At 46.2% G+C, this 27,019-nt stretch overlaps 1 protein-coding gene across 1 annotated transcript in view; it reads right to left on the bottom strand.

Moving 5' to 3' along the window:
- Positions 1–1,547: 1,547 nt before the first annotated feature.
- The window catches only part of LOC142577741 (uncharacterized), a 48,772-nt gene continuing 23,300 nt past the window's right edge, over positions 1,548–27,019 (bottom strand). Inside the window, exons 7-10 of the mRNA XM_075687194.1 lie at positions 24,060–24,294; positions 8,339–8,493; positions 4,854–5,023; positions 1,548–1,872 (exon numbers count right to left, since the gene is read on the bottom strand). Coding sequence (XP_075543309.1) covers positions 5,009–5,023; positions 8,339–8,493; positions 24,060–24,294 — 405 coding nt within the window. The 3' untranslated portion in view covers positions 1,548–1,872; positions 4,854–5,008. The remainder of the gene's footprint in view (positions 1,873–4,853; positions 5,024–8,338; positions 8,494–24,059; positions 24,295–27,019) is intronic.

Raw genomic sequence — 27,019 nt, 5'->3', positions numbered from 1 at the left:
CAAAACTGATATTTGGAGGAGTTGCTGTAGCTTCGTCTTGAGTAACACAGCGCTAATCGAGAGATGGACGAGAGATGGAAAGAAAATAATTCGGTGTTTATCCCGTTGCTTTCCTCATTCTAGTCCGTGTCTCTGCTTTGTTTTACTCAAGGATAATGAAATGTTGAAGTTCTGAGTCTCTATTCTTGCCGTGATGTCTCACGGTGTTTAAGCCCATTGTGAGAATTGCGTAAGAGATAATTTCGGAAGCAAGTAAGAAAGTGATGCATCCCCATGTGAAGTCATGACTGCGCATCAATGTGTACGCTGTGGTGGCACCTTGCAACGTTTGTCTTTGGTCGATGCCTTCGCTTGTTTTCAAGCATATCGTGATACTGCATGCGGTCTACGTGTTGTCTCTGTACACACCTAGAGAGATGAGCACAAACTTCCTACATCAAGTACCCATTTATCCCGATTGACTGCTGGTATTTCTATTGAATCAAGTGCCTTTTCATGATATATGAAAGCCACATCAAGAGTGACATATATCACAATGATCACGATATTGATGATTTTCCCGTGGCTCATTGTCCACTAGCCCTGAAGGTTACCTATGCTGCAGACGTGCATAGCGCTTCTGCACCCATAGTTCCAAGGGAATATGGAAAACATACCATTTCTTTTAACCCAGCACTATTTCTTATCTGTACACGGCAAAAGTGTCTTCTCTTCGTATTACGAAGAGCTAAGCGAAAGGTTACTCAGGGAAAGTATTAACAAGGAGAGAAGGTGTCTCGCTGCCGTCTGCGCAGAGGGCGAGCACCAGATGCTGGAAAAACAGTTATCCATTTCGGCTTAATGAGATCATGTGCCGTGATATCATGTGGTCTAAGTGGAGACGTGGCCCTAGCAGGAGACAGCACAATGCATTGTCTATTGGAGCGGCCTTTGTAATATAAAACGCGCGCAGAACTGACACTGCGCCATTAAGTTACACTTATAAGGCTAAAGTTTTACGAAAAATAGGTTTTCTTTTTTCGTAAATCCACCGACGAATGCAGTCTTGTTGGTGCTGCTTATGCAGTTTTGTGATTGTTATAGAAGCAATGAAATCGTGCCCAGACAGCTCCGCGAGTCCGACGTCACAATACAGTGGTGGATATTGATGTGCATGCGTATCTTGACACATATTTATGCTGTAGAAATGCCGCTCAGTGACGCCCGTTTTCGAAAAGTAATGCTCTCAGTGTTTTCAACGGCACACAAGGGACGAGCACACCTCGTAACCCTGAAGATATATGCCTGCAATCTAAAAGCTATAGTTGCACACAAGTCACGTATGTACGTAGGCCACGGTGGCCCATTCGACAATGAATCAAATTGTCAAAAACACACATGAAAACATAATCGACAGCTCAACAGCCAAAATTAGAGCTGATGTAAGAAAGTAGAAACGTTTCCTCATGGCGTTGCCACGGATCATCGAAAGGGTGCCATTAAGCTCGCGCAGTGGTTTTTTACGGGCACTTCATAAAGCATGTAGCTTTATTAATATGTGCCACCAAGAAAATGGGGTTTGTTTCTGAAACTATGAATATATAACAAAGTGCGAGATATTAGCAAAATGAAAAAAAAAACTTCTCGCTCTCAGATATCATGTCGCTTTGTATCTTCATAAACGGAGCGAACACCCACAAACTCGTGTTTTTGCCGCCAAAGAGTCGTTCTTCTCTTGTGCTCCGTGTCTTGACACAGCTGTTCCTCGATGCTGAGCGCGTTGAAACACAAGAAATCTCGTCTGCGCGGCGTTCTTATTCGAAACAATCGTCTTTCTCTTGTCTCTTTTTTTTTTCTCATAGAAGTTCGAAGGAGCCTCTTGGTGGTCGAAATCTGCAAAAGGGAAAACGAAAGAATCACAGAATGAGATGATATAGTGTTAGGTTGAGAAATAGAAACAAAAGCTCGCTCTGTCTGTCTGTCTGTCTGTCTGTCTGTCTGTCTGTCTGTCTGTCTGTCTGTCTGTCTGTCTGTCTGTCTGTCTGTCTGTCTGTCTGTCTGTCTGTCTGTCTGTCTGTCTGTCTGTCTGTCTGTCTGTCTGTCTGTCTGTCTGTCTGTCTGTCTGTCTGTCTGTCTGTCTGTCTGTCTGTCTGTCTGTCTGTCTGTCTGTCTGTCTGTCTGTCTGTCTGTCTGTCTGTCTGTCTGTCTGTCTGTCTGTCTGTCTGTCTGTCTGTCTGTCTGTCTGTCTGTCTGTCTGTCTGTCTGTCTGTCTGTCTGTCTGTCTGTCTGTCTGTCTGTCTGTCTGTCTGTCTGTCTGTCTGTCTGTCTGTCTGTCTGTCTGTCTGTCTGTCTGTCTGTCTGTCTGTCTGTCTGTCTGTCTGTCTGTCTGTCTGTCTGTCTGTCTGTCTGTCTGTCTGTCTGTCTGTCTGTCTGTCTGTCTGTCTGTCTGTCTGTCTGTCTGTCTGTCTGTCTGTCTGTCTGTCTGTCTGTCTGTCTGTCTGTCTGTCTGTCTGTCTGTCTGTCTGTCTGTCTGTCTGTCTGTCTGTCTGTCTGTCTGTCTGTCTGTCTGTCTGTCTGTCTGTCTGTCTGTCTGTCTGTCTGTCTGTCTGTCTGTCTGTCTGTCTGTCTGTCTGTCTGTCTGTCTGTCTGTCTGTCTGTCTGTCTGTCTGTCTGTCTGTCTGTCTGTCTGTCTGTCTGTCTGTCTGTCTGTCTGTCTGTCTGTCTGTCTGTCTGTCTGTCTGTCTGTCTGTCTGTCTGTCTGTCTGTCTGTCTGTCTGTCTGTCTGTCTGTCTGTCTGTCTGTCTGTCTGTCTGTCTGTCTGTCTGTCTGTCTGTCTGTCTGTCTGTCTGTCTGTCTGTCTGTCTGTCTGTCTGTCTGTCTGTCTGTCTGTCTGTCTGTCTGTCTGTCTGTCTGTCTGTCTGTCTGTCTGTCTGTCTGTCTGTCTGTCTGTCTGTCTGTCTGTCTGTCTGTCTGTCTGTCTGTCTGTCTGTCTGTCTGTCTGTCTGTCTGTCTGTCTGTCTGTCTGTCTGTCTGTCTGTCTGTCTGTCTGTCTGTCTGTCTGTCTGTCTGTCTGTCTGTCTGTCTGTCTGTCTGTCTGTCTGTCTGTCAATGACTACAAATGAGTATTATTATTACTGCCACTTGAAAGTGAACAGCTGTCATCATTGTAAAGTGATTAAACCTTATTTTTTACATAGCTTATGGTTCTAACAGAAAAAAAAATTGACAAGGACACTTAACACTGTTTACGAGTGGGAATGCGAAAGTGTTGTACCATTTGTAGACCTCAGAACGTTATGAACACGCTCATGAACGCACGCACTAGGCTCACTTTTAGTCAGCCAGAACCGGGGAAGCGTGCTACTCTCGCACCCCGGAGGCCCGGATTTGATTCCCACCCAGGCCGAAATGTATAAGACTTTCTTTTCAAAGCCGTCAATTTACTTTGTTCACAGAAACTTCCTTGAGAAAGTTGACGTCAATCCGAGCGTTTTCGCACGTGCTTTTACTCTTTGCGCCATCGGCCAGTTTTGGTATGATCTTTCGGTCACAGTCTCTGACGGATTTTCGCGTAATGGAACGTATAATGCTTTCCGAATAATAATAATAATGTTAGAATGAACCCTGACACTTAGGCATATATCACCTGAAATATGTGCAGCTTTTTCCTATGCTACCTTCCCGCTTCTTATATATAAAAAACTTTTATCAGACATCTTTGTCAAACTCAGAGCAAATCACTTCAGTTTTGCCAGAACAAGTAGTCTGATCGATGACGCAGCCAACTGGACTATTTACGATACCTGTCACGGTGGTTCACTGCCTATGAAGTTCTGCAGTTGAGCACGAGGTCGCGGGTTTGATTCCCGCCCACGGCGTCCGCATATCGATGGGGACTGAATTCGATCTTTCCTGTATCGTGCATTAGGCGCAGGTTAGGAAACCACGGGGGGTCAAAAATAATTCGCGCCTTTTGACTCCAGAATACTATTGTCTGTGAGTTTCTTTGAGGCACTAAATGCCATGATATATTTCATTTTCGAGAAAGATTAACCACTCACCTGATATATTAAGGTACACTCCGCATAGCCCGCGCGCGCGCGCGTGTGTGTGTGTGTGTGTGTGTGTGTGTGTGTGTGTGTGTGTGTGTGTGTGTGTGTGTGTGTGTGTGTGTGTGTGTGTGTGTGTGTGTGTGTGTGTGTGTGTGTGTGTGTGTGTGTGTGTGTGTGTGTGTGTGTGTGTGTGTGTGTGTGTGCATTTAAACCTGTTTTCTCCTAACATTGCTAAAACACATGTAACTGCAGATTGTAATTGTGTCATTGTCTTGACATATATTGCCCTAGGCCCCTCAAGGTGCAATGAATGAAATGATGTTTAAACTGCTGGCTTTCAACGCAGAACGCTGTCGCAGACGCGAAATTAAGTGGAATGAATGAATGAATGCAAAAGAGAACAGGAGAGAACTCAAGCGAAAAAGACAGGACAAAGCAAGGCAGACGACAAAGGAGCTGGCCGCATTTTGACGAGGGCGAAGAGCGAGAACGCCTTTGTACCGCACATTGGTTGAACGGTAAGGAACTCCAGGTGGTCAGAATTAATCCGGAGTGCCCACTATGGCGTTGCTCATAACCAGATAACGATTATGGCGCGTAAAACGCCGCAATTAAAATGAAATTATCAAAGGCGCTTTGTCCCGTCTTTTGTTCTTGCAATGCTGCATGAACTCAAACCAACACTTCGACCTTCGTACAACTGTTCTAAATTTTATTATGTCTACTATATGACATACAAAGATACAAAGGTTTTCAAGTTCTCATGAATGCCCTTATTTTGTGTTGTCATTGAAAAGCGGTGAGAATTGGAAAGTTACTTACGAAATATTTCCAGCATTAGCCTTCACGTACAACAATGGCACTGTTTGTGCTCTTGCTCGTTGCTTCACTGAACAATCCATCCGAGACAAATCCAAGGCGAGAGTGCTTCCGAGACGTTTGCTATCTTGGTACGCCGTTGTCAACACCTTCCGCGATTATAGCACCGACATCTGAAAAAGATTTAGGGATCAACAGGTAACCGAGAGGAATCGTAGAGTGTCTGATATTTTGGAATAATTTAGTGCAGGCAATATTGCAAGCATTGCGAATTTTATGCCGCCGCGCCAGCGAACATTTCTACTTTCTATTTAAATGGCGCTATGAACTAATCGTGACGCCGCTGCAACAATCCGCAAGGACGTTCATCCGTTTCACGTTGTAGTTAACGGCAGTGTCTGGGCCGGCAGAGTGGTGATTTGTTCAGTATGTGAAGTAATCACCAAGCAATAAAAAAAATGAAATTACCTGCTACTACTTGGAAACACTTGTAGGCTCTTTTCTGCAGGTTATACACAAATCTCGTAAAGTACCAGGATCTGCGAGACTGCGTGATGGCGTATCGACTGCCATGGTCGCGCGAGTACAGTGACGCGTCAAAGGGACTCGTGATCGGTGAAAGCCAGTGAAGTGGATTCTGAGGCCCTTTCTTTTTAATGAGGATTCGTTTCCTGCCATTCTGTTCCTTTTTGATCATCCGTCGCGCCGAGTGGCTGGTCTCGATAATATAGCGGCCGTATACCTTTTTGTTAGCCAATGACTAAAGACATAATGAATGAATGAAAAGAAGACGAAAAAGGCATGATCGATACTAAACACAGCCTCTGCATTTCTTTCCGTGCTAACTTTTTTATTTTTTATTGTGCATGTTGCATGCCTGTCGCTCAGTTTCGGCGTAAAGAGAACGCAAAACTACACTGCTCACTATCTACGAGTAGCTGCAATCAACCAGTCGTGAACCGAATATCAACTGCTGTGTCTGTATGTGTACTGTATTAAGCGGTACTTGCGAGAAACGTGCGGGGTCGAGAGAGAGAAGGAGGAGGAGGAAGTGGAAAGGAAGAATGTCGATCCGCCTGAGTGACGTGAATTTAGCCTGCTACGGCCCGCTGGGGAAGGTATTTGGGTAAAATGGCGGAGGGCGATAAAGGAGTGCGTTTATAGCAATGATGATTATGATGATAATTGCACTCTGCTGCCTCTGCGTAAGATGCGCGCGCACAGTTCACGGAGTGTCCACCTTCGAGGACAGAGTCGAGGCTATTGAAGCGCAAACGTAAATTTGTGGACGCCTATAAATAATATAATAAACCCACTTTCAACAAGAATGGTAATGACCTACACATCCGTATACGTCTCTAGTTTTCCCCTGTGCTATTGTTTCCAAGTATTACGCTAGATTCTAAACAGTGATTAACTCTGTAGCCTCGCTAAGGATGTTCTTTATACGACAGAACTTTGTCACGTATTTCGCTGAAACAACAAAGCACTTGGCATTACGATCCAATCGCGCACCTATATCGCGTTAAGAACACCAGTTCGTGTCACAACGAACAAGGCATGTGCATTAACGTCCTTTGTGGAAATAGGCCTCCACTTTTGCTGTCCACTTCAAGCAGGGACGGCCGTTACTCTGCAAGACGCGTGCTCTAAATGTGTTTCCGCGCGTGGCAAGGTTACGAGGCAGGCACCGTCTTATTGTAAACAACGAGGAGGAGCAAGAGCGTCCGGACACTTATCCGTTTCTTTGCAATAATCTGGTTGACAAGGCGGCAGGGGACGCGGTCACGTGTAGAAAGTCGGGTTACTACCGATGCCGCGGCTGTCACTCAAGAAGAAGCTGCCGGACAGCGTAACTACATTACGTCGAGGTGCAATCAACAGTGGCCGACGTGCTCGGTTTTCCGTCGGCGCTAGTATGTCATGCAGGAATTACACATACAGCGACACGGTATTGGATCGGGCTTATCCCCTACGGGGCAGCGACGGTGCGTGGTCGCACGTCAAACATGGCTCACTCAATAAGCGCCCGCACCGAATACGGAAAGTGGCTCGCTGCCAATACGAAAAGAAAGGTGATTTAATTAGGTGCCCGCTTGGTATATCGTATTCCTGCGTGATGTTTGCAGCCCCTCTGCAGTAGTACCGCGGAATACTGATCCCACAACACGTGCTAACACAGATGCACCGCGAAACGTCGAGCGTATGAACCGTCAAAGTGCAAGATTGCAGTAAACCTTCTGGCTCTCCTAAGCATCTGTTTTGTTCGTGGCAAGTTTTTTCCCATCTTTCTACTTCCTCTTCCCCTGTTTTCGGCAGTAAACGATGTGCTTTTTCGCTTAACTTTCGTATTACCTTACTTCATCAGCTCGTTTATTAACATTGTTTCTTAGCTATTCCTGAGCCGCTCTTAGTGGGATAAAAGATATACGAACCAGTCTCAGACAGGCTGGCCCACGTTTCGATATGTGACGTTATCTTCGTCACAGGCGGCCTTGCCATCTGTGGCCAGTAAGTTTTAGGTGAATAGTGCAATGACGTTACGCGACATCGGCACCTAGTATTCTGACGTGCGGTCTACAGTCTTCAATTGCGCTTTAATTCTTTTGAGACGATGAACTCGAGGATGCAGAAAGTGCTCTGTGTGTCCTTCTATTCCTGTTTTCGTTCCTCCAGTTCCCTGCGCTGTAGCATCTCATTATGGAATACCGCGGATGATGAGAGCTAGGATCGTTTGACAGAGACTGGTCCACCTATCGAAACGTCGGTCAGCCTGTCTGAGGCACTTACTCATGGTTCATCGAACCTTTATCCCACAGTGTGTTTCCTACGATCGGCCCCCATCTTCCCATCTTCCTACACGACATCCTCTCATTATTTCTTGTTCGTGTAGCTTACTCAGAATGCACACTGGCTGTTAAATATAGTCACCGTTTTACCTCAAAGGCGAAGAATCAATTGCGATAGCAAATTTGTAAATAGCTATACGAAGCAAGGGTAGTAGTTCTATCAGCCGTATAAACTTGTAAACATTCGCTTACTAACTATAATAACACGCATGTCGTCAGGCGCGCACAGGCAAACATAAACACATCTCACTCGATAAGCGCGAACACTTGGTGTCAAAAGGGTGGCGCGAGGAAAGGCGGCAGCAGCAGCGAGCGAATTGACCTTCGTGCTGCCACTCGCATCAACGCAAACTAAGCGGCGAGAATACAGCGCACACGAAATTCAAACGAAGCTATCAGCCCTCGGCGCACCTAAACTCTGCACTCATCTCGCATATAGCTTTCAAGATAGGGCCGGCGCTCCAAGTTTTCTAAAAAAGGATGGTAAAGACCGCTGTGCCACGTGTAGCAACTGAGCGGCCAGAGGGAAACGCCTGTCCTGAGTCCCCTGCGCGCCCGGGAAAGCAAAATGCAGGCGTGCTCACGCCTCGCAGCGGATCTCTCATATTTCGTATCTCACAAGGGGAAAGTTTCCGGTACCTGGGCCTCTGCAGCTGAATGCTGCAGTGACGCCTCGGCTGTGGACAGGTGGAGCGCGCTTGACGTGTCGTCGACCTCATAAACGCACGCCTTGGGGCGTTCCGGAGACGGCGAGTTTTCCCGTGCTGGGTTACTAGCGTCCTCTGTAGTCTTGCCTGAAAACAATGAGAAGAGAGTGGAGGTGAGGCCATCAAGCAGACTGGACAGAATTTGGGCCGCCGTTGTGTGAAGAAAAATGTATATATATATATAAAAAAATTAAAAATCCGAAGAATTTGAATGCTACAACGGTTGAAAACACTAGATGCAGAAGGAGGAATAATACATAATGTAGTTATTATGCTTATGTTCTTCGTAGGAACACACGCCGGCCAATCATGCTACCGAGCGCAAAATTACTAGAAATGGGCGAATATGAACTTCTTCGAATATGAATCGAGTACGAATAGTAAGCTACCCACTATCGAATTGAATATTCAATAGTGAATAGCTGTAGCATATGTTGTTTACAGCGCACTGTTTATTTCCGCAGAATGAGGTACCAAGCCTCTACGGACTATTGCAAAAAATACAACTAACAATAAAAAAGATGAGTTTTAAGTGCAAAATCACGAACCGTATTTTAAAATAAACTCCACGAATAGCCCCGTGAAAGCTTTAGAGCTCTGTATGATTGCAAACAATTTCTTCAAGTAAGGATAATAGCTTTATGAATAACTTTCCAAGAACGCTAAATAATTGATGGCCAAAGAAAGGTCCGAAGTTTGTAGGAAAGAAAAGCTGCTAAATGACTTGTGCCCTGTAGAAGCTTCTAATAGTTCCCGTTGCAAGCGAAACATCACTAGTTGTAGTATAAAAGATAACACTGCTTTTTAATAGACGGCCAGAAACACTAGATGACAGACAACAACCAAAAATCAGAAATTGTCGTGTGGGCTTCTGCCGCAAAACGAAAAAAAAGCTTGCACTAAGGCTTTTTTTTTTATATTGCATGCAAAGCGCTCGTGATTTCTCACTTTCGGTGAGATGCAATTACTTGTGTAGCATACGGATAACAATAATGAGCCTTTCACATTAGGCTGTTGCGAAATATTTGGTACGTTTCTAAAATGCGTACCAAATAGTTTTCTTTTCTGATACGAATACGAAAAGTGAAGCATTCTATTGGTATCGAAAACTCTGGATACCAATACTAAAATTTCCGTCCAGTACTAAAATTTACCGAAAGCGGCTAGCCAGTGAGCAACAACTACCAAGAAAGAAAAAAAAATTTGCCAGGTATAACATCAGTCAGTTGGGCCCCATGGAGTCAGCGGCGCAGAAGCCGCTTTACGTGTCCTCCACTCCTGCTCTGAATCCTTTCGTTTCCCGCGCAGTAGGATTTCATGACTTGAAATAACATTTGATGAAGCAGCGTCCTTACTGCTTTCTCGCAAACTAAGCATATTCCCCGCAATTTTATGAAGAAGCGAACATTTTAGAATTCATGCGAAGGCATATTCATGGCTGCTGCTGCAAACGCAAAAGAACGATAAGGTAATGTATCCGCACTGAGAAAGCACGCACTGAGAGAAGCACTGAAAAGGGTAAAGTACACGTGTGCCGCTGACAATAGAAGCAAAATCCATAATTTTTTATGGCGAGCCGGCCACTCAAATTATAGAGTTGGAAACTGTAATGAAGACCTGGCTGTGATATAGGGCATACGAAGTCGGGTTACAAGAACCCTCAACGCCGCCGCCGTTCCGATAAATGCGTTCGCAGAACTGAAGTTAGTGCTGTCCAAGAGCACAAAGAGAACAAATGACCAAGTCACTCCTGCTACTCGTGGTCTCAACAAAACCGTGCACTGTTATGGACGTTATCATTTAAAGGAAATATTGTCCTATTTCGGAGTTTCTGTGGAGGAGCCTACCGAAATAGAGCTAGGCCCTACATTGAGATGCGATATAAGCTGTGCGGAGTACGGTCGTGATTAAGTTTGTATCTCTGTATCTTTTGCACTCTATTTAGATGGCATTTCTACTGAGATTTTTAAACGAGTAACGGCGTAACTTAGTTTTTTTCTTCTTACCGCCCTAAAGTTGACACCGGTGAGAACAGTTGAGGATTAGTCATCTATATTTGGACACTCCCCTCCCTGGTTATCATGAATGGGTAAGGAACATTGACTAACAACGAGCTTCATTTAGCCAATAATGACTTTTAGAAATTCTATCCTTTGTCAGCTGACACTATAGCAGAGGCATCCCTGACGCTGCACGTTTCAAAGTAGTAAAAGCGCACAGTAATGAAACAGTAATGAAACAGCAATAAACAAACTGAGGGAACTGCTTTAGGAAAATCATTACAAAAAACGAGGGCTGCAATCATCTCTCGCCGCTCTCGGGTGCCCCACTAAACGTGTAATTACGAATTGAGCAGGGGCGATATGTTCCCGAGGAAATATAATTCCCCTGGCATTCAGTACAGCGATAACAAACACAGCGCTGCTTCTTTGTTCTGCTACTGCTTTCTCTCTTTGTTTTTTTTAGCAGGCTCTCTTGTTATACTTCGTAAATAACTAATAACGTGCTCATTTATGCTACTCATTGGAGCTTTCTAAATGGTTCTGTGCAACTTACCAAATCAAAAGCGGACCTTTTCAGCTGTGCTTGTTGCTAACTATGGGTGTCCTTCTTAGAGCTCGTGGAACAATATGCTTTCTTATTTAGAAGGTTAAAACAGATTGTAAGTATATGTGTCTCTTTATTGAATTATTTCGCTAATATTATCGGCCTTATTATTACTGAACATAAAGACGTCATAATTTTATAACCATCGGAGTCGCTTAGCGGCTGTAGAGTTCTGCCACTGAGCACAAGTTCATGGGTTCGACTTCCAGCAAGGTGGCAACAGTGGAATGTCGATTGTAGGTCAAGAAACCCCAGATGGTGAAAATTTATCTGGTGCCCTATGCAACAGCATCTCTCCCAGCCTCTGTGTCGTTATAGGGCTCTAAGCCTCATCAACCAACCTTCAAGATTACCAGCGTTTTGAAAGCGTTTTTGCTAATGTTGTGTTGTTTGTTGTACGTATGCTGTGTTTGTGTATGTATGCAATATTATTAGTATAGGAAGCTTTAAGTGCGTGTTAAACGTACATGAATATCAGATTTCATAGCACCTTAGATGAAAAAAATGGAAAGGAAAGGAAACGTACGCCGATGTCGAAATTTATACGGAGATAAGCTTAAGTGGTTAATGAATGATTTCCAGATAACGGCGATGCGTACAATTTTGCGATGACAGGTGTATCCACAGAAAAGCAACATTTAGGAATTTTGTACCTCTTGTGTCACAGTTAGAAATACCCATTCTGGAGGATTGGCCAAGAACAGATATAGCCTGAGTGGCAGCGACGAGGCAAGGCCTCGAAGTCGACCCTCATGGGAGACCTGAGCCCCAGTCGCTAATCTTTGGTGGATATACAATAAAGTTGCTTACATGCATACCTCGAGTGGCAGATATCGAATGTCACGTAAAAAAATAATTCATGAAATATAATATTAACCATTTCTATTAACAGACTGGTGTGCTTTATAAATAAAGCCGACAGTTACATTCAGTTTCTACATAAGAAGCTATTTCCTTTACGCAGAACAGAGGTGGCCATACATGGTCAGCACACAAGGCCTTTATGAGCCACCTTGTCGGTATATTAATTTATTTTTGCATATATATTCACAAATATATTTGGCAAGACAGCAGGACGAGGCCGGTAGCCACGGTAAGGAAAGTCTGGCAGGGTTCGCAAAGAATGCTTCTCTTTAACGTGTAGTATTCATGAGACAAGTAAACGCGAGCTCCGAAATTCGTTCGCCAACATCTCCTTTTTTTATCATGTCAATAAAAGCATGCGGTCTGTCGGGATAAGTTCGCCAACAGGCGTGCAGCAAGCTCCTGCAAAGGCATGGCAACGGCAGGCGGACAGCCAGTCTTGCCTATAGTGCCGCAACGGCTCTGAGATGATAATGGCGTGCCACTAGGGCAGTTAGAATCGCGAGGAATTATCTCATCACTAGCTTTCTCAAGTGATCACTCGTGCTTACGTGTAAAGCTCTATAGAATGCGAACAGTACCACATAAGAGGAGCTAAATTTTCAAGAAGGGAGGATAAGGTCGGCGCTCATTGGGCGTCAGTTTCTGTTTTGGTCGCTTATTGGTTGTATCAAGAGCGAGGGCACATTAATGGAGCTTGTGTTTCGAAGGACCCGGCTTTGTCACCAAGACGCAAGTACAAAAATGAAAAGGGAAAAAAAAAGAGAATTTTATTCTTGCACTCAATGGCAGTGCAACAGAACGAGTTATTTTTCCCGATAAGCCGAACCTCCTCATATCCCAGTTTTTCCATTTGTGTCGAAGCGTTTGTTAAGGAACTCACCCCCCGCGGTGGTGAAGTTGCCATGCCGATCTGGTTCGGAGCAGAACGTGGTGGTCTCCATTTTCTAACCACATTCCGCTAAACGCGCAAAGCAATGCAGCTCGTTCACCACGCTTGGAACCTTAGCTGGTCAAAATTTGTTCGGAGTCGTCCACTACGGCGTCAACCAGCGGCCATTCTGCAACTTAGGAATGGTAAACTGCTGCAATTCGATTTTTGTAAGCTTTGTTTGCCTATCCCTTCTATTTTTCCACTGCTGCTTCCGCTGCTGCTGCTGTCTGACACGTCACGTCGGGGGTTGTTTGAGAACTTGTAAATTTGCTCATGGCAGGAAGACGACGACGAAGTGTCTTCTTGGTAGAACGCTTCTAACTGTGTTCTCTGATTTCTGGCGAAATCTTCGGAACTTCCTGGTGCCTCGGCTCCCGGTCTCGTGGTCATGGACGCGGAGCCTTCCAGGGGCCCTCCTGGCCGGAGGTCATCAAGGCCGTCCTTCACGAGGAAAAGAGGAAGCGCGCTCAGTGACACCGAGGACACTGAGCTGTACTCCGTGTCGGATGAAGACTCGTCGGATGACAGCTTCATTACTGTCCGCAGAAAGAGGGCCAGAAGGAGGACTGTCAACGTGAATACGTCAACGCAAGCGAGCACGGCGACTCTGAAGTCAAGGCCTGAACGTTGGCCTCACGCCATCGTGTTCGTACCCGAGGAGCCCTCAAGCAACCTCCGACTGCTAAACGGGCAAGAACTATCTCTTTTCTTGGAAACGGTCGTGCCGAATGAAATTAAGGACATTCGGATAAATACACGTAAAAATGTCCTGGCAATCGATATTTCCAACGGGAGTGCGCTCGAAAAACTGAAGCAAATCTCGGACCTAGGGCACATCAAAGTGCGTTCCTATATCCCGATGGATGATGCATCCACACCAGGTGTAATTTATGACATTGATGTCGCCATTCCAAACGCGGACTTGCCTATCCTCGTCAAACCAACAAGTGAGGGTGTTAGTCATCACGCGTGTGAGCCGCCTTGGAACTTCGCGCTGCGTCAAACTGATTTTCAAAGGAGATTGCCTACCACCTCACGTCAAAGTCGGTCACTTCCGACACCCTGTTCGGCCCTTCGTACAAAAGCCTCTTCAATGCCATCAGTGCTTTAGGCTTGGACATGTCAAGGGGATCTGTCCAAACTCGTTATTGTGTCCCCGGTGTGCTGAACCTCACGCGGAGGACGCGTGCCGGGCTACTGTCCTAAAGTGCGACAACTGTAATGGTTGCCATGCTGCCTCGTCTAGGGACTGCCCTCGCATCAAGAAAGAGGTCGCTGTTCTCAAGCAAATGGTTCGGGACAATTCAACATACAGGGAGGCTGCTGAAACGATCCGGCGTCGGCGTCGGCGTCACCGAACCTCCTCAAAAAAGGCAGAGACACTAAAGGAGAGGGGCCCTTCCATTGTGGCACCGACATTCTCCAATGACGCCACAAAGGGGCTGAACAGCAGAAAAAAGTCAGCTGAACGGAATCTTTCTGAAGAAGAATGGCCTGCGCTTCCGAGCCAGCAACTTCCCAAAGAACCAGACTGTCAAGCCCGCTCGGGAGCCTACTCCTGCCGCTGATGACACGCACAAAACAGATCGTCAAGTTATTTCAATGCTGCGTCCCCTCATAGATGCCATTCGAGTGATTCTGTCGAATCTTAATACCACGACTGCGCGAAGTGCGCTGAAAGTACTGGACGCCTTAAGCCCAGTGTTTGAGTCTCTCGAATAGAGACATGGCCAACGATCGCCCATCCTTTCAAGAAGTCAGGACAGCGTCAATCATCCAGTGGAACGCAAGAGGTCTAAGGTCGCACCTTTCAGACTTTCGTCAGTATATATATAATAATTTGTTCCCGGTTATTGTCGTATGCGAGCCTAACGTGTCAAAACCAGTTAGATTATCGGGATACGAAGCTGTTATATCCGCAACAACTGAGGCATGCAGTAAAGTCATCGTTTTTATTCGTCGAGAACTGACCTATGTTCGCCAGCCGATTCCGCCTCATGATAACAATCAATATGTTTGCCTAACAATTAAAAAGCGCAAACTCATGTTTACACTTGTAGGCGTTTATATATCACCTTCAAGTAATTTTGATCCCAAAAGATTAACGAACATCTTGTCGGTGTGCCCTGCTCCATATGTCATCATTGAAGATTTTAATGCGCACCATATGGCCTGGGGAAGCACAAGGACAAATGCAAGAGGGCAAAGATTTCCAAACTTCGCCTGCAACCAGGGCCTTTCACTCTTGAATGACGGTAGCCCAATGTATATGCGAAGCGGGAATTATGGCAGCTGTCTTGACCTAGCTTTCGTGTCCAGCTCTTTCACAAGATGTGTTAAATGGTTTTCGGATATTGCGACACACGGGAGTGATCACATTCCCACGTACCTTGTCATCAAAGGGATGTCCAGGTCCTTCCCACGGAACACCATTCGATTGGTAAACTGGACTAATTTTACTTCTACCATGGAAGATGCTTGTCGGGAGGGCTTGTCTTCTAGATTAGAGGAAACAACCAAGTCTGCAATACGAGACGCCACGCGCACGGTCACGGTTTCGACGAAGCACACGGAATCGGATATAGAGTTGGAGCGACTTTATGCCCTCCGTCGTCGGGCGGAGCGGCATTACTGGCGTACAAAATCCATCGAAGACCTTAGGACAGCCAGACCACTACAAAATAAAATTAAACGTCACATGGATAAATTTGCGTCTCGACGTTGGACAATCTTTTGCCAGTCACTAGACCCCCGAAAGCCACTTTACCACATCTGGAGAACCATACGTGGTCTGCGTTCCCTCCCTGAACAACGCTTCCCATTCAAAGCGCTGGCACTCTTCCAGAGGCGACTGGATGCTGATGTTGCAGAAGACTTCTGTGCAAGGATCGCTGGCCAAGCAACCGGTCCAGGCTTTCTAGCTCCCAGTCACATCCCGGTTTCACGTGACTGCCGCATGGATCTTCCTTTCATAATGAAGGAACTAGAAGCGGCTCTTGCTCTATGCAGGCGTTCTTCATCCCCGGGTCCAGATGGAATATCCTACCGCGCCTTGAACAACCTGAGTGATGGCGCACGGAAAGAACTCTTACATCTATACGACGTATCTTGGCAAGATGGCATGGTACCCGAAGAATGGAATACAAGCCGCTTGGTCCCTCTCCTGAAGCAAGGCAAGTCCCCACTTCAACTCACCTCATACCGCCCAATAGCGCTGGCCAGCTGTGTGGGAAAGATAATGGAAAAGATTATCCTTGCCCGCTTGGAGTGGTACCTGGAACACTACAACCTGTTACCAAATTGCATGGCTGATTTTCGTCGAGATCGCTCATCAATAGACAGTGTTGTTGATCTCGCTACGTATGTGCAGCATCAAAAGTCACGCAAAAGATTATCTACAGCTTTGTTCTTCGATGTCAAGGGAGCATACGATAGCGTATCTCACGAGTCTATCCTCGATGCTCTTGAGATGGTTGGCCTAGGTGGTCGCGTTTTCCAGTGGATTTATCATTACCTTTTTATGAGATCTTTCTTTTTGTGTACAGACGATGGTGAAACCGCACGACACTACACATACCGAGGTGTTCCACAAGGCGGTGTACTAAGCCCTCCCCTATTTAACCTCACACTCATTCGTCTCGTTGATCATCTGCCAGCAGCGATCAAGATTTCAATGTACGCAGATGACATACGTATATGGACTTCAGGTGTGACACGTCCTCAGATACGTGCAAGACTTCAAAAAGCTGCTACTCTGACAACTATATACCTCCGCAACCAAGGTCTTGAAATCTCGTCAGACAAATGAGCACTGATGGCATTCACTCGCAAGCCAATGGCACCCTACGCCATCTCAATAAATGGCCAGATAATTTCTTACGAGAAGACTCACAGATTTCTTGGAATAATTGATAGAGATCTCTCATGGAGCCCATACGTGACCTATTTGAAACAGCGTCTGACAGCAATCTCCCAGCTCTTCAAGTTTCTGGCTGGAAAGACTTGGGGAATGTCAGTGCCTGCAATGTTGGAATTGTACAGGGCTCTTTTTCTGGGCTTCTTGAGATACAGTTTGCCCGCACTGACCAACACTTGCCGCACAAATCTTCGTGCTCTACAGGCTATTCAAGCTCGGGCTCTCAGGGTTTGTCTTGGTTTGCCAAAATGCAAATCGACTGTAGCGACTATTGCGATCGCCCGGGACCAACCCATACAAACGCACATTGCTGTGGAAGTGTTGAGAGTGCACATTAGACACGTTGCCCGTGCCCGTTCTCACTATCTGGCAACACTACCGTCAGAAAGGCCGCAGGCATCATTTTGTTCTACGATCTCGGAATATTACACCTGTCTTCCTTCAGACTTCACCCCCGCAACTAAGCCATCGATTCCTCCATGGTGTTTGGCTCGACCTACAGTGCACCTCACCGTACCAGGAATCAGGCAAAAATCTGAGCTGTCATCACCTGCTCTTAAACAACTAACTCTGCTTCTTTTGCACGAGATGTACGCCGATCGCGTACATACTTATACTGATGGATCGGCAACTCTCCAGTGTTTCTCTGGAGCCGTGGTTTTCCCAGCGAAAGCCACCACCATCATATTCAAGGCATGTCATGCAACGACAGCGATGGCTGCGGAACTTTCAGCTCTTAACGCTGCACTTCGTCTCCTCAGCCAAGAACAACCTCGAATGGTCAATATTCAGTGACTCGAAGGCAACACTGCAGTCTTTGCTATCAGCCCTGCGACGTGGACCACACGAACGGCTGGTATTCGAGATTAGAGAACTAATCCATACCTCGACTGAGAAAGGACACCACGTGATATATCAGTGGCTTCCAAGTCACTGCGGCGTCATAGGGAACCAACACGCCGATAACGCTGCTCGATCGGTTCTTTAAGGCGACGAAGAAGAGCCGATACCATTATCAAGGACAGATGCCGCTAGAAAGCTTCGAATGCTCAGCCGTGATATCACGTTCACTTTGTGGAATGCAGGAAGTTCTCACAACAACCGGCTGCACAACCTAGACTCTTCTCTACGCCTTTGCCTTCCAGCTGGACTCTGCCGTCGTGAAGCTACCCTGCTTTGTCGAATATGGCAAGGGGTGGCGTTCACCAAGTCTTTTGCTTTCCGAATCGGATGGGCCGACGACGCCTCGTGTGATGACTGTGGTGACAAGGAGACTCTTCACCTTCTCTGTGACTGTCCTCGCTATAATTTACAGAGACGATCACTCGCAAACGCGATAGCGCGCTTTGACCGAAGACCTCTAACAGAGGAACTTATTTTAAAGTGCCGTCATCACAAGCCATCGCAGCAGAGGGCGACGAGGGCAGTGTTGCAGATTTTAAGGGCAACAGAATTGGACAAGCGGCTGTAGCATGAACAGATGGTTCATAGTGCTGCAAGTGCTACTGTGCTGTGCGTTGACATTATGCGGTGACAGTGACCAACTGTGATTATATGTCTGTGCTCCTTTTTTTCTTTATCTCTACTTTGTTATCATTTTACCTCCCCTCCCCTCCTTCCCCAGCGTAGGGTAGCAAACCGGACCTTCCCCTCTGGTTAACCTCCCTGCCTTTCCCCTTTCCTGTGTCTCTCTCTCTTACACATGGCAGGGGCGAAAGAAAGGACTCTATAAGACCTGTCCAACGAGTGCTCATTGGCATTCGCCGCCGTGCTTTCTGGAGTAGAGTACTGCTCGGGTCCGAGATTCTCTGCCCGTGTGCAGCACTTACGAAAGTTTACCCGCCCGATCCCTACCCGGTTGCTCAAAACGATAGCTGGGACCGGTCGGAACCCGAAAAACAATTTCACCTACTTGACCTGCTTGGCCCAACCGCAAATCGGGCCCGACCGAAGACCCAGCTCACCACCGAGAGCGAGGTGGTTCCAATAGACGTTTTCAAGGTATCTCCAACGCGCATGTTTAGCTAACAGGTACTTTAACCATAAGTAATTCATTTTAAAGAACGGCCTCAAGGTGAAGAAACCTGGCCAAACATACAGAGTATAAGAAGCGTTTATTCATCTACGGCACATTGCATTCGTTTTTCTTTCAATAAAGAGGTGCAAATCATCGAGAGCGTTTGGTCACAGTCCTTGTAGCAGCCAAAATAATTCGTAGCATTTGCCCTCACTTTAGGAGCAGCTTGCCATAGCAGGAGAAACAGAGGATTAAACCTAAATTTACTGGAAGATATACAGTCGAACTTGGACTTGAGGAACTGCAACTTCGGTGAAAGACAATTCGGGATCGGTATTCACTGAAGTTCATTAAGATGCAATCGTTTAATTCTGCCCGTACGCAACTTCAGACGCACAGATGCATGACAGACACACATAGAGACACACAACTGGTAGTGATCATATAGTTTCGCAGGTGTACGTGCACTCGGTTAGCAATTTTATGTTCGAAGCAAGGAAATCGGGCAGAGCTCTTAGTTACCATATGCCACGTCAGTATAGCCTCCTTTGAGTGTAGACCCCCCCCTCTCATCCTTTGAAGTTGGCCATCAGAGTACACGGGCAGGAATGACAGAAGGTCAACGAACACATTTCGAGCTATTTTTGGCGTTCGTTTAGAAGCAGTTCAGTGAGAACGGTGCCACTTAGCTTCTCAATGGATTGGGTTCTTATGGTTCCAGGTAAGGTGACACATAAACTGCCACGGAAACCGTAAGTATCTTGTTCAAGCAAGAGATACGGGTAAGGGAATATATTGCCGCCCATGTCTTGTTTAAGGGCGATATATTCCTGCACATTTGCAACAATGTTAGGGCAGTCCCATGATCTCTCGCCACATGCAGTCGAATTCTACCAGCGCATGCATTATTGTGGACAGGCACGGAACCAAGCTCTGGGTGTTCATTTCGCGTCACGTGAAAACTGGCAACTGCGATAGAGCCCTGGGAAAAAAAGGTTTCTCAACTGAAATTAAGTCATGAGACACCACGCAGACCGCGTTCTTTTTCCTTTTTTTTTTTGTAACGGCGGCAGGCTTCATGAAAGTTCCCGGAAGCCAACCATAGTGCTTGCGACGATAAATAATAAATATATTCATTATATTACATTACTGCGATTATAAGATAATGTTTAAAATGTAAGATAATAACGAACGTAATTAAAAGCACAGAAAAAATAGATAGATGTTTTACTTAAACAATTTCACAATGAGAGAAAAGGTTAACTGGAGCGAGGGGCTTATACACTTACGAGTACTTCTCTGCCTTTCCATATAAACCCAACAGGAACCAGCAAAACAAACCCGGTGTTGCAGATAAAACTTCCCCAGGTGCTGCGTGTTCTAGATAAAATATCTGGAACATATATGTATGCACAAACTGTGTAGAAACCGATTAAGAGTGTACGAAAGAACAAGTCCGGCCAGACCCAAGCCCGCCGCCTGAAAGCCGAGCCCGACCCAAAGCCCGTAACATCAAGCCTGGACCCAACCCAAGCCCGCCGTCAAGGCCGATTTACCAGGCCTGAAGCGGTGCGGTGCTCCTTTCTAGAACTCCCTGGCCGTGGACACAATGTCCTCTGGACGGCTGTAATTACGCGCGAGCCCCGCCTAAAAGGCTAGCAGAAGCTGCAACGCTCAAGTTTGTACTCAGGCGCAACAGCCCAGGGAAAAGTAGGTAGAATGGTAGAGAGGAGATAGACAATTGGCAAAGCCAACGGCCGTCATGAAATGGGTGAATAACAACGTCGCCACTGTTCGATCGTGGCAGCTTTTATGCGTGGGAGAATCGCGAAAGAGAGGAAAGGCCCTTTAGAAAACGTGGCTTGTCTGTGAGGGCGCAGACTCAGTAGAAAATTGATTGTGGCTCGTTTGGGGTTTCAATAGCTGAAACGCTACTATAGTAGACACGGCTAAAGTACGGGTAAACTGAAAAATAAGAACATCATTTCAACGTGCGGCACGGCACGTTTCTGCTATTTCCGAAAAATGAACACCGTGCGGGTTTGTCCATCCGGCCAACTGACGGATGGCGTGCAGACGCAAAGCACGTTAAATCACCGCAGCGTAAAGACAAGAATATGCGAGCAGCCGTCCATCAAAGCAACATTTCAGCCACGATGTGATGATGTGACGCTCCGTGTGAGGCAATGATAGTGCTAGCCTTTGCGCAAGCTGCGAACAATGACCCACAAGAACGCCTCGAGCAAACACGTCTGGCTGTGTGTTCTGCGTACTGTGCAAGTAAAAACAAGTGGCGCACGCATGGTAACATTTAACATCACCTCACGACTGTCGTATGCCGTCAACATCGCCGCCAAATATCGTCAATCAGCGCAAACAGCACAGAAAGCTTCGCTTACATCGATTCCCACAGTGCGTGGGATCTGCATTACATTTTTTTAGGCTTTCAACGACAGTAGTACTACATCTTTTTCTGGTGCGAGTCTCATGCAACTCTATAAGATGAGAACATTTTGTGTCATTGTTCCCAGCACCAAGTTCATGATGTCGCTCTCCGGGAAGCATTAAACCAGTCGAACTCAATACCATTTCCGGAGGCGAATGTCCTGGACGGTAACCGCGCGCGTAGCTGGCGCAGAACGCAACGGGGAGTGTTAGTAGAGGACATCAAGCTGATCAGTCTCTGCGACTGTTTATAGACTTTAGTACGCACCTCTACGAGTGCCCTCCACTAGATTTTTTTCCCTAATCTTATCCCTCTCCCTATTCGTATCTTTGTCCCCTTCCTCCAGCGAAGGGTAGCAAACCGGAGGTGCGTCTGGTTACCCCCGCCCCCTCTCTCCAAGTCTTTCCTTTATTTTCTCCTTTTCTCTTTACGTAAGATGCTTAACAAATCCAAGAGCATGCGGTGTTTGTGTGCGAGGGTTCTAGGTTCGACGCAAGCTTCGCCGGCAGTCGACAGTTAGAACCCTGAAAGCAGTCTACGCACACATCTGGTACTCTCGTCACCCGTTCGTCAGGCGCTATTCATGCGAGCAGCGTGCTTAGCGCGCTGTCCGATGTAAGAAAGCGCTGGCGACGAGCAGCGCTTTCTTCAAGAGCGCGCTGCCTTCTCGCCTAATTCTGGTGCCAACGAGCGGACGTACAGGCACAAGCGTTTACCCAAGGTTGTTTAGGTATGACACGGCCTGACCTCGAGAAAGGAAACATCTTCTATAGAGAGCCCCATCAGGGAGCAAGAGGCATCCAGCAGAGGACCTGCCAGTCACGCGAGAAGCACGTCTAACGAGCCTTGCAGGAGAGCCTAACATGCGCTGACACTTAGCGTTGCCACACATCGCACAAGCAGGCACCTAATGAGCTGACTTCCCAAGACAAAATCAAGCAACCGTCAGCACTGCTGTGCCCAGTGGCAACGTTTCTCTCTTGGGATGTGTCCAGGGGAGAGAGTAAGGGGCGGGGAGGTTGCGGGCGGGAAATGAGAGTTGTTTTGTCAATAGAGGCTCCACGAAGGACAACATTGCCCAGCTCAACTGCAGAAGCATAAATTAAGGATCTAGTGGGAGTTGTAATTCGCGCGGCGTTACGAGAACTTTGTTTGCGTCTGTTTGCGTACTGCACGTGCGTGCAGCTCACTGCCTGTGCCAAAACTTTCGCGGGTGCGCTGGTGCGTCCGCTTAGTATGTTTAATATGTGCAGAGCTCCAAACATCACGGCTCGTAGTCACAAGAAAAGTTATTACGCTAGAACTGTTGCTAAGAACTGACGCCAGCCAGTTGTGATTAGCGAAGGAAGCCTGCCAATGGTAAACAGCACATAGTGCGAATTGGAGACCAGGCACCATATACCGTGTAGAGTTAGTGCACATTTCATAAGAGCCTGTGCCAATTAATTGTGATTTGGGAACGAACGAAAAGCATCTCGAATGTAGCCCCTGAGCACTATCTATTCAAAATTTCTTCAAGGCTTCTTCAGAAATTTTAAAAGAATGCATAGTTATCCATAAAAAAATTATCTGATGTAAGTATCCTGGATTATTGATGGGGAACCAGCGCAAAACAGGAAGGAACAGGGATATGCTTGGGTAATGCCCAAGCAACATGCCCAAATCAATACCTGTTATATATACTAAAGCCATAAATTTAAAATCGTAGCTCTCATTAACTTCTGTGCAATGTCTACAAAATGCTGCTCCTTTTCTCTTTTTCCTTAGGAAAGCAGCATATATCGTAGCACCGAACTACGTGTCACTGGCTGGTTTCCTCGAATAATACACTACTATACGCGTGTTCAATGGTACGATTGTATGAGACTTGTTTTTACGAATCACTTTAGCTTACGAACAGTTTTTTAATAGAGGCCCAGATTACACGGTAAGCGGTGGCAAACGGCCGGCAGAGGGCATTGTTATCCGCTTAGCTATCTTTGCACTTTGCATCCAGCTTTGGTTTTCGATGACTCCGGGAAAAGCGTAAATGAATGTATCGCAGAGACTAACTAGTAAGAGGTTGGGACATGGTTAGTGGCGTGGCGCAAAGAAAGGGACAACACGCAATGAACCAAGCTTTCTATGTTGAATGAAGTAGCTTCGTATATATATATATATATATATATATATATATATATATATATATACCAAGAAAAACAACAAAAGCAAGACAAGATTTGGGCACGTTAACCACCGATTTCAAAGGGGATGAGGGTGGGATGCTCATATCATTTAATATTATTATGGCTAGCCGTAATACCCTGTTGGCATCATAGGACATCCCACCCCCATCGCCACGTCATCGCGAACACAAACATGAGAGTATTCGTTGGGCAAGCATGGCCGGCAAGGCGTCTGTGCGGGTCTCTGCAAGTTCGTATAATTTGCGCTAGAGACAGCATACTGTGAACGAGTGAGTAACCGAGCGAGGCCCATGCCATAATCATTATACAGTCTTCGTACTAATGGTACCTCAACTGTTTTCTCAATAACCATAATCGCATGCTGACACCTTGATGTCGACTGGCATGGGTCGCATCACGTCGGAGAAAGTACAGAATTAAATGCGTAAGTTGACAAAGTTCCCCAATTAGAGAAAGACTTCATACCAGCACCAATCTTCAAAGCATGACACAGAAAAAAAAGCAATTATTTCTGCGTAACATACCCTGTAACTTGTAAAGCGTGGACGCACAGACTCACGATTAGTGGCGCGCCAGCATTTCAATACAGGTGCTTTGGGACATTGTTTGCGCGGTTTATAAAGACCAAGTCAAATTTGACGCATTTCCGTGCAGCACAACTTTAAAATAAACAGCCACCATACCCGTCGCAGTGGTGGTCCCTGTGGCAGCAGGAACAGTAAGGGCCACGAAACTGCAGGGTGAAACACGTGCTCCGCTCTGTGGGAAGGCTGCCTTGCGGGAGATCCGCCGACTGGGCCACGACGCTATGCGGCTGAGCGTGCAGCGGCTGTTGCCATGGTTATTGCCATTCGTGTAGCGCGGAACAGCAGCGCCTGCCGACGCACTGTGCGGTCGTCTCGGTTGCGTCTCCTTCGGCTTGTTCGTGGAAAGAAGCGAGGGAAAACACTGTGTGAAACTCGAGTTGCCTGCAGCAGAGGGAAGCAGTTGTGCAGATAAAAATACGCGGACTCGGCACTGCAGATTTCGGCACCGCTACACTGCAATGTACGCCTTCACGTTGACCTAGGAATTGCAGTCACCCAATTGAACGAATACTTAAATAAGCAAACAGTGGTCTTCACTTGAACGCCACTGTGCAATTCTGATTTTCACTTCGTCCCACTGCAAGCCGGCAAATTCATCTTAAGCGGTTGTTCGAGTTATCGGGGACAAGGTGAAATTTATAGTTGTATGGAAAGCCACATGTGGAAGTCAGGAACAACTCCTCCAAAGCCGCAAACATTAGAAACGAAACGTACAGGAAGAAGAGGAGCGGGATGCGCTTGCTGCAGGAGGACCTAGTCTTGCAAAAGTTGTCCTCAAGTGCTGCGCTAGAGCGCCATTGCTCAAACGCCGTATGGCCTGAAGCCGTCCCATTCGATATGTTAACACAAAAGAAATTCGAACTGGAGCGCAATAGGCTGCGCGAAATTTATAACACTTCGACCCACTGGGCTCACCATTAACACTGTAGCTCCGTGCCACGAGGAAGCTTTATGGGGAGCCGAATCACCTGTCCAATAAATATTCAGAATCCTCGCGGGAAAAAATAATGCCACTTGCCCTTCATCGTAGGGTAATCTTGCGCTTCAGACCGTCTATTAACACTTTATGTACTACGTCATGCTGAGGACGTTATAACAAACATTGATTGATGACCGATGATCGAGCGTTAGTCTTTGTATGTGCTGTCTGTGTATTTCCTTGTTTCTATCAGCCTTTATTTCATATTTTTGACGCAAGACATGGAGTATCACGCTATGCAGTTAGCAAAGCAAGCATTAGTAGCTGCTCCATTTACAAAAAAAATAAATTACTCCCTTTAATTGAGGCCAAATCGAATTTCACTGTGCAAACACTCGTGTAACGCAGTGATACTCTCACTAGGCAATAGGTGCACCGGTTTAAATAAAATCTGTAGCATAAAAAATCTAATTTTACCGACTGCGGGAAACAAATTTTGGTTTGGGGTTTCGAATTCCTTTGAGAAAATCACCAAAGATTGCTAAGTTAAAGAAATAAAGAAAATGCAGGCACAAAGTTTACAAATACGTAATTCTGCATAAATAATAAATGTCGCAGTTCCATGAAATGCACCTGTTAGAGAACCTAAAGCGCAAGAAATGCGATACAGTATAAATTTACAGCTTTAACAAAAATTTAATTCTTGGGTTTTTAGCTGCCAAAACCACGATATGATTATGAAAAAAGCCGTAGTGGGGAACTCCGGATTAATTTTTGACCACCTGGGTTTCTTTACCGAACACCAAATATCGACTACACAGGTGTTTTTTGCATTTCGCCCTAGTCGAAATGCTGCCTCCGTGGCCGGGATTTGATCCCACGACCTAGCGCTTCGCAGTGCAACGTCATAGCCGCTATTCTAGCATGGCACGTAAGTTTTCAGCTTACGAGAAACTCTTATCATGCTTACGAGGGATTTCATAAAATTCCTACGAGCAATATTGCGACGTATCTCAGAGCTCTCAGTATCTCTCAGTACACCAATGTTCAATTTTGTCAGCTTTAAATGTCTCTAGGGATGCAGTACACAGTATTGCGATATCGTTCTTCTTTAGCTGAATGACACAGTTGTAAACTTCATCCTTCAGATCTTTTTTATGCGATACTTTTTTGTAAAGAATGATTCACAGAATAAATAAAAGCTTTACTCACTGTAAGCGGCGGCCTCTGACATTTACTTTCTATGGCGCGAAACCTTAACAAAGTTGGTGCAGTGGGTGATGAGGAGAACAATTTCTCCGTCCCCATGTATTATATATGAGCTCTTGAGGATACAGCTTCCTCTCCAAGACAGCATTTTTCTTTTACTGCAGGCGATCCAAGCGCAGGCGCCGGCACAAAAGAAAAGACAAGATGGTAGATCTGGCTGCTTCATTCTTTACGTCTGCATCAGCTCTTCCGTCGTTTACTCAAAGACGACCGCGACAGTCGTCAGCTCTTCTCTGGCCTCTGGCTTGACCTGCGTCATCTGCTGCTTTTGAGTCTTTGTCTGTAGCGCTGTTTATCTTCGCATCGTGTCCCGACTATGGTCCTGCTCGACACTCCGAGGAATGCTACAAGTTGTTAATGGGATGTTCCTACTTCGTCTACGCGAACGCACACCCTTCTTTCTTTCTTTCTTTCTTTCTTTCTTTCTTTCTTTCTTTCTTTCTTTCTTTCTTTCTTTCTTTCTTTGAAAGAGCTTGTCGTGTCACAAAAGCTGTCACCAGGGTGTGGCTGTCATTGAGGTTTCTGCCGAGGCTACCTGTCTCCATGAAATTATAGCTGTGTGGGCGGCCGGAAGCGTTAGATGAGCTTGGCCAAACATCTCAGCAGCAGCTGTCCTCATTTTCGAAGTAGCCTGTATACTTCTGACAAGATTGTGGAAAAAATTGACGCCCCGTGAAAGCGACGCCAGTGTCGATGTCACGTCCAAGCGACAATGCTTGCCATCAGAAAAAAAAAGGACCGGTGTTTAAAAAAATAGTGCAAGAATTAGGCAGATACAACGCACATATTGTAATCCACTTGAAGCGATTAATCGAACACTAAAATTTGCGCATTTCGTTCCTGCGTCTTCGGCGTGTAAAGGAAACTG

Source organism: Dermacentor variabilis, chromosome 4, assembly GCF_050947875.1.
Source record: "Dermacentor variabilis isolate Ectoservices chromosome 4, ASM5094787v1, whole genome shotgun sequence".
Taxonomy (NCBI): domain Eukaryota; kingdom Metazoa; phylum Arthropoda; class Arachnida; order Ixodida; family Ixodidae; genus Dermacentor; species Dermacentor variabilis.
Note: the sequence above shows the minus strand (reverse complement) of the source record. Positions and strands in the feature narration are given on the sequence as shown.